Consider the following 13360-nt stretch of genomic DNA (forward strand, 5'->3'; position numbering starts at 1 on the left):
CGTCAGAGTTTCTGGCAGCTGCACGTGACTTCAAGGCTCTGGCTGCTTCTAGAAAGAAAATTAAAAATTGCCACGAAGTTAAAGGAAAAGAAGGGAAAGAGGAAGATGTGTGACCCCTTGTTGCAGTATCCTGATTTTTGGAGGGAAGTTAGGAAGCTATAACACAGGGGAAAAGATCAATATTTAAAACTGAAGAGCACAGAATGAAATGGGGATGGGGTGCTGTGGTAATGATAAAATTTTGAGTCTCATTACTGTGGATGCAGGAGCGATAAAGAGTTTTATTGCTACGGAGGGAGGGGACTCTGCATTTACAACTCCTTCAGAGTAGCTCTTAACTCCTGCAGCAGCATGGAACTGACCTTATCCTCCACCTTATTGACTTCTCCTCCACAGTGCCCTGATGTCACAAGGGAGTGAGATGCTCGGACCGTGGTGAGCATGAGGGAAGGGCTGCTGGACTGCACAAAGAGTGCTGAAGGGAGGTGGAGAGAGGGTGGGTGGAGAGGAACAGATGCTGAAGTGAAATGAAGAAAGAGAGAGAGGGAATAAGATGCTGAAGGGAAATGGGGAAGAAAGAGGGGAGAAGATGCTGAAGGAAAATGGGGAAGAGAGAGAGAGGGAGAAGATGCTGAAGGGAAATGGGGAAGAGAGAGAGTGGAACAGACGCTGAAGAGAACTGGATGAAAGGGGATAAAGAAAAAAAAGGTATATGCTGGATTGGGGAGACAGATACCAGATCTGGGGGGAGGAAAGGAGGAGAGAGATGCTAAAAACCATCTGGGGAGGGAAGGAAATTTGGAAGGGAAGAAGTCAGAGATGCCAGACTATGGGGGGGAGGAGTGGAGGGAAGAAGGTGGGTGCCAGACTAATGGGGGGGTTGGAGGAAGAGATGGGAGAGGCATATTAACAGAGTATATGGAGGAGGCAGAGAGAAGGCAGACAGTGGATGGAAGAAATTGAATGAGGAAAGCAGAAACCAGACAACAAAGGTAGAAAAAAATTCTATTTTCTTTTTTTTTGCTTTAAGATAAAGTGGTATATTAGTTGTATTGATAAACATTTATAAACAAAGACCTGCCAGCTGAAGATCTCTTTCTCTACTTTGGCAGCCAGAACTTTGATTTATAAAATGACAATTGTACACAACATTGTTTCTTTTTATACTTTAATAAAATAGGTTCAGTATAAAACTATTTGAGGCTTGTGTGGATGGGATCAGCATATTCTTGACTGATGAGTTTCTTAGTTTCCGCGGAGCTAAGAAGTCGCATTTTCAACGGCTGTTGAAATATTTTTTCATTCGCCTTCCCGCTCGCGTAAACTTTTTCGGGTTCTTTTTGCCCTTCCGTTTTTCTTTCTTTTAAAAAAAAAAAAAAAAAATTTCTCTTGTTTTTGTCAAGTTTCTTGATTTGACCCGGCGGGGCCTACTGCCATCATCGAGGCCTCGGCCTTCGATTTGGCAGAAGCCGTTTTTACGTTCATGCCCCCCCAGCCCGGGTTCAAGAAGTGCCAGCGGTGTGCACGGCCTATTTCCCTTACAGACCCGCACAACTGGTGCCTTCATTGTCTGGGTCCGGAACATCAGGCCTCTACCTGCACCCGCTGTGCCACTTTGAAAAAGCGGACTCTCAAAAATCGAGAGATACAGCAGAGACTGCTTTTCGGCACCGACATGTCCGACCCCGCGTTGTGGGGACCAAGCTCATGGGGATGGAGACTGAGCTCGTGGGGACAGGGATAAATTATTTCCCCATGTCATTCTCTAAGATCAAAATCCAAAAATAAACCGAATACAGATCTGATTGGTTTTCAGGAAGGCCACTGCTTAGTTACTGGGCTACAGATCTGGCTTAAACAAAGCTATTGTTCCGAGTTAACTTTGTACCAAGCACACACATACAACCTCTCACTAAACATGTGACCCAAAGAGCAAAAGACTGGATAGCCCCCATCTCATTGCTTGACTGCAGCCTGCATCTTAATTTTGTTGATTTCTTTGTTAAGTTGCTAAGAGAGTTGGAATATGTACACTAAGGTCCCTGGGATATAGAGAATCTTAATCCTTTCACTGTATAAAACCACTGATTCAACTCAGATTGCCTAGTATTAATCTAATCTAATCTGGGATTTATGAGTAACGCTGAACCTTTGCGATTTATGAGGTAGAGATTGTCATATTGAGTAGTTCAGAGATGTTGCAGGAAGAATATTACATAAGCATATAGGTTAGGGGTAAAACACAATGATAACAGCTAATTATGTTTGATGAATGATGCTGTGAGGTAGATATAGTCTGCTATAGTCATTAACTGGTGGTTGGTAGTGTAATGGCGAAAATTGGTAGTGTAATGGTGAAATTGACTACTGCAATTCTCTATATAAGGGTATATTAAAGAAAGATATTCGGCATCTTTAACTTATTCAAAATACCGCTATTAAGGTTATTACAGGATCTAAAGAATACGACCACGTTACTCTGTTGCTGATAAAGGCACACTGGCTCCCTATCTCCCATAGAATAACATATAAACTCGCCTTGATAATATTTAAAACACATAAACGAATGAACCAGCATTTAGAGATAAATTGATTATCCCTCATGAACCATCTAGAACAGTGTTCTTCAACTGCCGGTCCGTGGACCGGTGCCGGTCTGCAGAAATTTTCTGCCAGTCCACAGGGCCGGCACCACCATCGGGCTCAAGAGATTGTTCTGTAGCCGCCAGTCCTCAGTACGATCAATGCGGCGTCTTAGGGCCAGCTCGCTGAGTGCTGCAGTACACAAAGCTGTGGGAAAAGGCTCCTACCCATGGCCTGCACCTGATCCAGAAGCCTTCTCTCTGACGTCGCAACATCAGAGGGAAGGCTTCCAGATGAGGCACGGAACGTGCGCGAGGAGCCGCTTCTCACAGCTTTGTGCAATGCAGCACTTAGGGAGCTGGCTCGAAGACCCTGTGTTGATCGCACCAAGGATTGGCCTGAAGCTAACACCGGGGGGCAGGCCAAAAGGCAAGGCACATGGAGGGAGAGAGACAACAATGGTAGGGGAAATGCTTTTATGTTTTTTTATTTAGTGATTTTACATCTGCCCTAATTGCGTGTTCTAACTGTCTGTTCAGGAAGAAATTCATTTGTTTGTTTTCTCTGGAGGTTGTACTGCTTGCAGAGTCATGCATCTTAGGATGCGTTTGTGAATATTAATACTTTTAGTTTTTGGTCCTGCATTTGCATGGGATTATCTGTTTTCTGGTAGGAATGAATGTTGAAAAGCATACAGTGTGCTTTGTGTATTTTAATTTTGTGGTTAACCATTATGTGTTGTTAATACGATTATATTGCATGTGTGTATATATGAAAAATGGATGGAAAAAGTGGTGCTACAATTAGTACTATTATGGAGGCGGGGTCTGGGGCAGAGATTGGGTGGAGATGGGCACGACTTAGCCCAGTGTTCTTCAACTGCCAGTCCAGAAAATAATTATTTTATTTCAAGTTTCAAGTTTCATGTTTATTTGATTAATCGCTTTGTCAATATTCAAAGCGATTTACACATGAATTAAAATTACAAAATAAAAGAAATTTTAAAATAGTTAAAAACTGACAAGACACAGACAATAATTACACAAACTGGAAACGAAGGGAAAGGTAGGGGAAGAAGTTACAATGTAATTGAGCAGAGTAGGAAACAAAAATGGGAAACACATAAGGATGGGATAAAAATAATTGAATAAAATTTTGCGGGGAGAAAAAACAGTTAGTTCCAAGATTTATTGAAAATTAATCAAAAGAAACCAATGGTATTTCCACCAGACCATAGGTGTCAAAAGGTTGAAGAACACTGATCTAGGACACTTAGATCCTCAAACCAACATCTTCTTTTTGTGCCCTCATTGAAAATAATTGGCACTCGCCATACAACAATATTTTCTGTGACAGCTCCCACAATCTGGAATTCTTTAGAGAAATTCAAAATTGCCTTTAAATGTTTTTTGTTCAAAGATGCCTATGAACACTAGATACTCTTTCCTGTTTAAAGATGTCTAGGGACGCTGGGTACCCTTTACGTATTTGCTACTCGCCCTCTACAGTCTCTTTTCTTTCTTTTAAAAGAAATACAGCAGCATAATATGTGTCTTCCCATTCCTTGTGTTTGTTCCTTATATATTTTCTACCTTCGCTTCATAAGACACACCAAGATTTCCACCCACTTTTGGGTAGAAAAAAAGTATGTCTTATGGAGTGAAAAATACGGTATCTAAGAAAAAGTACTATTTAAATTAAATTAATTTATGGAGCATGTATGGTTGGGCAGTAGTGCTGCCCGATTTCCGATTCAAATCGATTCACCGATTCACTTCAGGTGAATCGATTTGAATCGGAAATCGAGCAGCACTACTGCCCTACCATACACTTCAGGTGAATCGATTTGAATCGATTTGTTTTTTTTAAAAATCGGCCTGGCCGATTCATTGGGGGAGTGTCAGTCAGGAAGTGCTGCAGCGCTTAGGCGCTCTTTGCAGCGTCCTCTGGCTTCCCCCGTGGCCTCCCAGTCTTATCTTTACCTAATTACAGGATCACTACAGCAGCACGTTCCCTGTACCGCGATCCTGCCCCTGATAACAGAGGAAGGGCGGGACTATGCTGCAGAGGCCGTCTTGTTTGCCTTCTTCATGTTTTTTCACGTTTTTTTTACCTTCATTCAATTAGTGCTCTTGTAACAATAAGTGCCTGAGTTTGTGCATGTCCTGTTCGTATAGCTTATAGTTTTATTAGTATTTTTCTTTAACGCTTTTACTTCATGCGGCTTCATTTATGTTTTAGTCATTTATTGTCTTTGTTTTGTTTGTTCAAGAGACTATTTTGCTTTACATTATGTTTCTCTATGTTTGAGCACCCTTATGCCTGTAATTAAATACGTTCATACGTTCCAAGAACAGACTAACCACACAAACACATTTATTTTCAGTGGTTAAAACTCCACAGGTCACATTAGAAGCTCTTTGGGACTTGGTGGTGAATTTGGGGAATACCCTAAATCCTCAAATAAAAAATTTGGATAGAGAAATAAAAGTACAGAAAGAAGAAATTAACTCTTTAAAAGAAGATCTATCCTTGTTAAAGCAGGAAACAAATAAAGAGTTTATAACTGTTAAACAAAACCAAGACCAACTGGTTAAAGATAATTTAATTATGAGGAGAAAATTGGAAGCTTTGGAGAATAATACTCCGACTAATAACTTGCGGATTATCAACTTTCCTAAGATTCTATCAATTTCCCCTCGAGATATGATAAAACAATATTTTATGGAGATTCTTAAGATACCTGAAAATTCTCTATCTCCCCTTACAAGAGCTTATTACCTTCCTGTTAAATCTCAAATTCTTCAAAGAGAAAAAGTTGAGGAACCTCAGGAATATCCATTGGATATTTCCGCTATATTGGAACAATCGGACAGAGAAGTGGCTTCATCAGCCACTTTTTTGCTGACCGTGGCTTTGACTCCAGATAAGGACTGGATCCTAAATCTTTACTTCAAGAATAGATCCAAGGATTTCCTGGGTCTCCATATTCAAATTTTCCCAGATGTCTCTAGAGAGACTCAAAAAAGAAGAAGAGAATTCCTAAATCTGAAACCTGGAGTGACTCAAATTGGGGTTTTTTCCCTTTTTAAGATACCCATGTAATTGTGTCATTAGATATCGTTCTTTGAAATATGTATTTGTAGATCCATCTCATTTGTTAAGATTAGAAACATAGAAACATAGAAAAATGACGGCAGATAAGGGCCATAGCCCATCAAGTCTGCCCACTTCACAGACCCACCCCCCTAAGTCTGCTCTCCTGGAGATCCCTCTCCTAATGACCCATCCTTAACTCCATCCTCTTAAGGATCCCACATGGGCATCCCATTTACCCTTAAAATCTGGCACGCTGTTGGCCTCGATTACCTGTATTGGAAGCTTGTTCCAATGATCAATCACTCTTTCGGTGAAGAAATACTTTCTAGTGTCCCCATGAAATTTCCCACCCCTGAGTTTAAGCGGATGCCCTCTTGTGGCTGAGGGTCCCTGGAGAAGGAAAATATCTTCTTCCACCTCGATACGTCCGGAGATGTATTTAAATGTCTCAATCATGTCTCCCCTCTCCCTACGTTCCTCGAGAGAGTAGAGCCGCAGCTTGTTCAGCCTCTCTTCGTTTGAGAGATCCTTGAGCCCCGAGACCATCCTGGTGGCCATCCGCTGAACTGATTCTGCTCTTAGCACATCTTTACGGTAATGTGGCCTCCAGAATTGCACACAGTATTCCAGATGTGGTCTCACCATGGTTCTGTATAACGGCATGATGACCTCAGACTTCCGGCTGACGAAACTTCTGCGGATACAACCTAACATTTGTCTTGCCTTAGATGAAGCTTTCTCCACTTGATTGGCAGCTTTCATATCTGCACTGATGATCACTCACAAATCTCGTTCTGTTACAGTCCTAGCTAAGGTTTCACCATTTAAGGTATAAGTTATGCACGGATTCCTACTGCCGAGGTGCATGACCTTGCATTTCTTGGTGTTGAAGCCAGCTGCCAGGTAGATGATCAACGTTCCAACAAAAAAAGGTCATGCGTCATCAGTGGCGTACCTAGGGTATGTGGCACCCGGGGCCCATCATTTTTTGACACCCCCCCCCCCATGTAAAAAAATTTTTTTTTTTTTTTTTTTTGCAATAACCATGAAATGGAATAAATGGTCAGAATAGAAACAGGCAGTGAAAATTTTCTTTTATTGAACCTCATATATGTAACCATTATTCCAAACATAACAAAACATAAATTATGTCTAAATTGTCATGGCATTAGAAGTACATATGGAGTAGTTGCAGGCAGTGGCGTACTTAGGGTATGTGGCACCCAGGGCCCATCATTTTTTGACACCCCCCCATCTATATGAAAAATATGATTTTTAGTACCAATCTACATATCGCACCACAAGAGTGTACCTAGGAAAAGGCTGCATCTTAAACACTGCAGTGAGCACTAGAACACCAACACATACATTGTAAAACTAAACAAGCCAGATCCCGCACAGTCAATTGGTCCTGTAGTCAATGCCAACTGAAAACTATGTCTTTTTCATACACACAGAACAGAGATACACCCTCGCCCAAAATGGAATAATCACAAACTAAAAATAGAAATATGTAGACAAAAGTTAAACTGATCCGCCAAGAAACCAGACCCTGGATACAATGCAACACCACAAAAAACAGTAACACATGTCCTCTAATACAGTGCAAAATATAAAGACAGTAGATGTAAATTTGAAAAAACTGATACATAACAATCACCACTTTATAAATTAACAAATAAAAATAAAACAAATAATGAGATATAAAAAAATACAATTTTATTGGACTAATCCCCGTAAGCTCGGTCCCCATCCCCGCAAACCACCTGATTCCATCCACACAAGCCTTGAATTGTTTATATTAAAGTATAAAAAGAAACAATATTCTGTACAATTGTCAATTTATAAATCAGCGTCTTCTCCCCACTCTCTTCCCCATTTCCCTTCAGCATCCTCAGCCCACTCTCTCTCCACTTTCCTTCAGCGCACGCACATAAAAACAAGCAAGTAATTTTATATCATTTTCATTCTATTCATTCATAGAAATTAAAGTCTAGATAATGCCAGTCACATAACAAAACATGATTTTACAAAAATAATTCCCTGCAGTCAAGCCTGCAAGGATTATTAGATGTCTTTCAGCAGTTCCCCTCCCTCCCTCCCCCTTACCTTTGTGGCCAAGTCAAAATGATCTACCAACAATAAAATTTTAAAAACACAAAGCACGCTGTACGCAGAGAAAATGTTAATTATCATTTATATTCCGCGGGTTTTCAAAGAGGTCAAGGCAGATGACTTTATGCAATGTCACCTCAGTAACAACTATACAAAAATAGACAAATATTCCCCCTCCCTTTTTACTAAACTGCGATAGCGGTTTTTAGCGTAGGGAGCTGCGCTGAATGCCCCACGCTGCTCTCGACGCTCATAGGCTCCCTGCGCTAAAAAACTCTATTGCGGTTTAGTAAAAGGGGGCCATAGTGCAAAATATAGACAGCAGATATAAATTTTCAAAACGGACACATTTTGATCACTAAGTTGAAAATAAAATCATTTTTCCTACTTTTTTGTCTGGTGATTTCATGAGTCTCTGGTCCTTCTTCTGATCCTTCTTCTTTCTCTCTCCCCCTGGCTCCCCTCTTTATTTCTGCCTTTCTTTCTCTCTCCTCCTGGCCCCCCTCTTTCTTTCTGCCTTTCTTTCTCTCCCCCTTGACCCCCCTCTTTATTTCTGCCTTTCTTTCTCTCCCCTTGGTCCCCCTCTTTCTTTCTGCCTTTCTTTCTCTCTCCCCCTGGCCCTCCTCTTTCTTTCTGCCTTTCTTTCTCTCCCCCTTGACCCCCTCTTTATTTCTGCCTTTCTTTCTCTCCCCTTGGTCCCCCTCTTTATTTCTGCCTTTCTTTCTCTCCCCTTGGTCCCCCTCTTTCTTTCTGCCTTTCTTTCTCTCTCCCCCTGGCCCCCCCCCTCTTTATTTTTTCCTTTCTTTCTCTCTCCCCCTAGCCTGCACAAAGCCATCGTGCCGATTTCTCCACTTCCACGATTCTTTCCCTACCCTCACCCCCAAGCCAGCAGCCGATTTCTCCCTGCTCCTTCCCCGATGTCCTGATGTCCTGAACTTCATCGGGCAGCAGCAGCATTCACAATTCACTGATGTTGCCCGCTTCAGGCCTTCCTCTCTGTCGGGTCCTGTCTTCATGAAAACTGGAAGTAGGCAGGACCCGGCAGAGAACAAGGCCTGAAGCCGGCAACAGCAGCGAATTGTAAACGCTGCTGCTGCCCGAAGAAGGTAATGGAGCACCGAGGCAGTCCGCTTCTCCCCCCTCCCCGCCGAACCCCCGCTGACCCTCCTATCTCCCCCCCCCCCCCGTGAACCTTTCCGACCTTCCCAGCGAGAGCAGCAAACCTCCTTCGCGGCTTTCTCCTCCCTCTGCCGCGTTACTGATGACGTCATCAGTGATGCGGCAGAGGGAGGATAAAGCCGACGCTACTGGAGGGAGGTTTGCTGCTTTCGCTGGGAGGGTCAGAAAGGTTCACTTGGGGGGGAGAGAGATAGGATGGTCAGCGGGGTTTCGGCTGGGAGGGGGGAGAAGCGGTCTGCCTTGGTGCTCCAAGGCCTGGCGCCATTACCTTTTTCGATAATGGCGCCGATGCTGCTTTCGCTGGGAGGGTAGGAGCGCGATAGGGACCGGGCCAGCTGTGCACCCCCCCCTAAGGCGGCACCCGGGATGGACCTCCCCCTCGCCCCCCTTGGTACGCTACTGCCCTGGGGAAACAGCCTGCAACAAGATCGCGCGATGCCAGAGATCTTTGCCTGCTTCGGCTGTTTCCTCCGCCGCGGTCCCGCCCCTCCTCTGACATCAGAGGAGGGGCAGGACCGTGGCGGAGGAAACAGTCGAAGCAGGCAAAGATCTCTGGCATCGCGATCTTGCTGCAGGCTGTTTCCAGACGCGACACCCGGCGCAGGGGGGGGTAACTGGACCGGACCGGGAGCACCCCCTCAGGGCTTGGTACCCGGGGCGGACCGCCCCCCCCCGCCCCCACCTTGGTACGCCACTGTGCGTCATACTATCATGTAAATCAGAGCCGCTCACTATGTTACATAGTTTGGCGTCGTCGGCAAATAGTGTTATTTTACCTTGAAGCCCCTGAGTCAGGTCCCCTATGAATAAGTTGAAAAAGAGCGGGCTCAAGACTGAGCCCTGCGGTACTCCACTTGTCACTTCTGACGTTTTAGAGAGGGTACCGTTAACCACCACCCTCTGAAGTCTACCACTTAGCCAATCCTTGACCCATGCAGTTAGCGTTTCTCCCAACCCCATCGATTTCATCTTGCTCAACAGCCTACGGTGAGGGACACTATCGAAGGCTTTACTGAAGTCTAGGTACACTACGTCTAGGGATTCTCCCAAGTCCAGCTTTCTTGTTACCCAGTCAAAGACGCTAATGAGATTGGATTGACAGGACCTACTCTTGGTGAATCCATGTTGACTGGGATCCCGTAGATTCTCCTCATTCAGGAACGGGTCTATTTTACGTTTTATCTCACTGAAACGCCTTGAGAATGAAGTAACAACAGCGCCTATTGATAATTAGTTCTCTGTTCAATAGTAGTTAATGTGCTTCTTTATAATTGTTTGAATTTAATTAAGCTACTCTTTAAATCTTGGATCTAATCTAATTTAGAGGACTGGTGTGTGATCAAGGGAAGTTGATTTTTTCTTTTCCTTTAATAATTTAAGTGAATTACTTTTCAGAATTGAAAGTTAATTTAAATTACAAGTGTCTTGATAGTACTTTTCCGTACAAGATGTTTATGCTTGGAAAAAATTCATAAATTTATATAAATAAATAGTAAGATTTAAAAAAATAATAATTCCAACCCAGTTCTATCCAAAGTACGCCCCTAGTTCATATAAAAGTATGCATGCTCATGTCGGCATGTGTGCTTTTATGCACATATGTACAACCACACTATTTTATAAGAGAAATTCTTTGTGTGTAAAACATGCTTCACACCTGAAAAATGCATTATAAAATTGCTTTACATGAGTGTTTGTTGTTTCTTGTAAAATATACAAATTCCATACTGTTTGAACCAAGTACTGTATTACCATTATAAATCATTGAAATTATTCTCTTTGGGCACACCAATAAAGAAGAATTTCTGTGATTTATGGTGGTAATACTTGATTCACAGTGTATCTGCTACTACATTGTGGATTGCCGCAACTTCCATACTGGCAAATGTATACTAAAATACTTTTTCTATCATATCAATTAAACACTTACCTTTCCAGTTGTTTCGATGCCTCTGATTGTGCACACATACAAAACAGCCCAAGCACAGGCTAAGGATAGCACAAGCCACCACTGAAGACTGCCAGAATCATCTATAGTTTTGGAAATGTTTAATGTTTCTCTGTACCAGAAATAATCAACAGGAGAGCTCTTGGCACACTCTGTTACATAGCCTGAAATCATAATAAATATTCAATTACTCAATGAAATATTCAATCAATTAATAAATGTCATAGTACTATGCTGATCATGTTAGGAATAAAATTTTAATGGAAAGAGATTCAGCAAAATGTTATTCTATTTTTGGGAATATAAATAAATAAAGAAAACAAACTTATAAAATATAACTAACTTTTTTCACAAGACCTCAAATTTCTTTCATGCCCTTACTGAGATGGTGCATTCATCATTGGTCTTTTAGGCATATACATATCTGATATTAATTTGCAATTTTTAGGCTATGATGTAAATAAGAGCACTTAACTTCTGCCTGATGGTTACCCAACCGTTTCACTGTGCAGTTTCCTCAGGGGCCATATTGCTTCAAACGTATATACTCTCAACTATTCCACACAACAGCCTTCATTGTGATTTCATATCGCCTATGAAATATAACATAGCTGTGTACCTTATCTTTGGCCTACAAAAAACTGACCACGTCGCGCCTTATTACAAGCAACTGCACTGGTTCCCGATCAAGGCCCGATCACTATTCAAACTGGGTTGCTTCATGTACAAGGCTCTCTATGGCCTCCTTACCAAACGACATGACTGAAGTATCTGAGTTTACCCCGACCCGCCTTCTGCGCTCCAACTCCATTTCGCCTACCTATCCCTGCAAGAAAAAACCTAAAAAAGCTTACCTGACAAAATTACTATCTTATTAAGCAACTCACTTCAATTGGGAACTACTCCCCATTATTGGCTCTTTTTTGTCATTCATGCAATTCAGGGGAGGATTAAAAACATACTTGTTCAACAAATTCCTAGTAGAGCACTGAACACTGTGCCATCTATGCATGTCTCACACCCTTCTCAAGACGATGGCAAAAGGTGGGAGGGGGAAGGGTTTTGCATTAGAATTTCATTTGGGGAATATATGGAAGGTTTCCTGTAGGTATGTACTTTTTCTGATTATTTGGGGGGGAATAGTTGTGCATTAATGTCTATAAGTTTAATGTGCATTTCGTGTAATATTATGTATATTGAAATTGTTTGTTTGCACAATGGTAGTGTGGAAATTTAATAAAGATTTTTTTTAAAAAGACGATGGTAAAAGCTCTATGCACAGACTCATTCAACTTATACCACCCTCCATATTTCTCAGCCTGCTGCTCTAACCACTAGGTACATCTAGAATTTGCAGTTTGGGTGCTGCTTAAACCCCCAGGGCCACTACTATAAGCAATGTTTTCCTGGCATCATATAAAATTCCCCTGACTATTAAACTGTTGCACATTTGCAGAACTGGCTTTTGCTTTTAAGCCTCCCTGGTCTTTCCCTGGTGTTTCCTTAGGCTCTTCCCTAGTGTGTTTCCCTAGGGAAGAGCCTAGGGAAACACACTAGGGAAAGCTCTAGCCATATAAACCCAGAAGTACTACGGATGTGCTGTGCTTACTTAAAGTAGCTGATATAAATGTAATATACCAATAAATGTAACATGATATTTGTATTCTATCAACTCCAGACTATGTTCAAAGCAGATAGCAATCAGTAAAATTATATACCAAATAGTAAAAGAAATGAAAATTGAAGAACTTTAAAAAACAGATATATTTCTTCAATTTCCTATGAAACATCAAGTATAAGGATTCAGCTTGCAAGGTCAAGGTGCGGTTCAGGAGTGCACAGGAGACAGAAGGTGCTAAACCATGTTTCATTCTGAGAAGGCTGAAGGAGCCAGGAACCCTCTGCATTCCTTCTGATGATCTGAGGAGAAAGGATAGATTGGGATACATTTGTATTCTCCAGCAGGGTGACTTGGAGATTTTCTCATTTACTGGTGATCCAGAAAAAAATCTACAGGGCTGAATGAACCTTAACATCTAAATCTATAGCATCTCTGAGTATCCAAGTTCAACTTAGATGATCCTGATTACCAGGACCTGCCCCTAAGTCTCATTGCAGCCAACAAAACTGCAGGTGAATACTGAAAGAAACTGTGCAACTCTTTTCACCTACAGAGAGAGAAAAAGACATTTAGATTTGCTCTGTGATCTAGAGTTGGAAGTATGAAAAGCACAAGAGACATTGTAAATAATTTAGTTGTCATTTGTTGCTTCTTGAACTGTGCCCGCATCTGCCACATTGTATTTGTTTGCAAAAAGACATGAGTTAAACAATAACACTGTCATCAGTGGCGTACCGGGGGGGGGGAGGTCTGCCCCGGGTGCACGCCCCAAGAGGGTGCACAACTGGCCACCCTCCAGTGTTCTCCCTAGGGCA

The 13360-nt window shown here is 42.1% G+C and overlaps 1 protein-coding gene across 1 annotated transcript in view; it reads right to left on the reverse strand.

Moving 5' to 3' along the window:
- LOC117353636 (sodium-dependent neutral amino acid transporter B(0)AT1-like) overlaps nt 1-13360 on the reverse strand; it is a 111769-nt gene that overhangs the window by 33362 nt on the left and 65047 nt on the right. Inside the window, exon 4 of the mRNA XM_033929806.1 lies at nt 10907-11088. Coding sequence (XP_033785697.1) covers nt 10907-11088 — 182 coding nt within the window. The remainder of the gene's footprint in view (nt 1-10906; nt 11089-13360) is intronic.

Source organism: Geotrypetes seraphini, chromosome 2 (genome assembly GCF_902459505.1).
Source record: "Geotrypetes seraphini chromosome 2, aGeoSer1.1, whole genome shotgun sequence".
Classification (NCBI taxonomy): domain Eukaryota; kingdom Metazoa; phylum Chordata; class Amphibia; order Gymnophiona; family Dermophiidae; genus Geotrypetes; species Geotrypetes seraphini.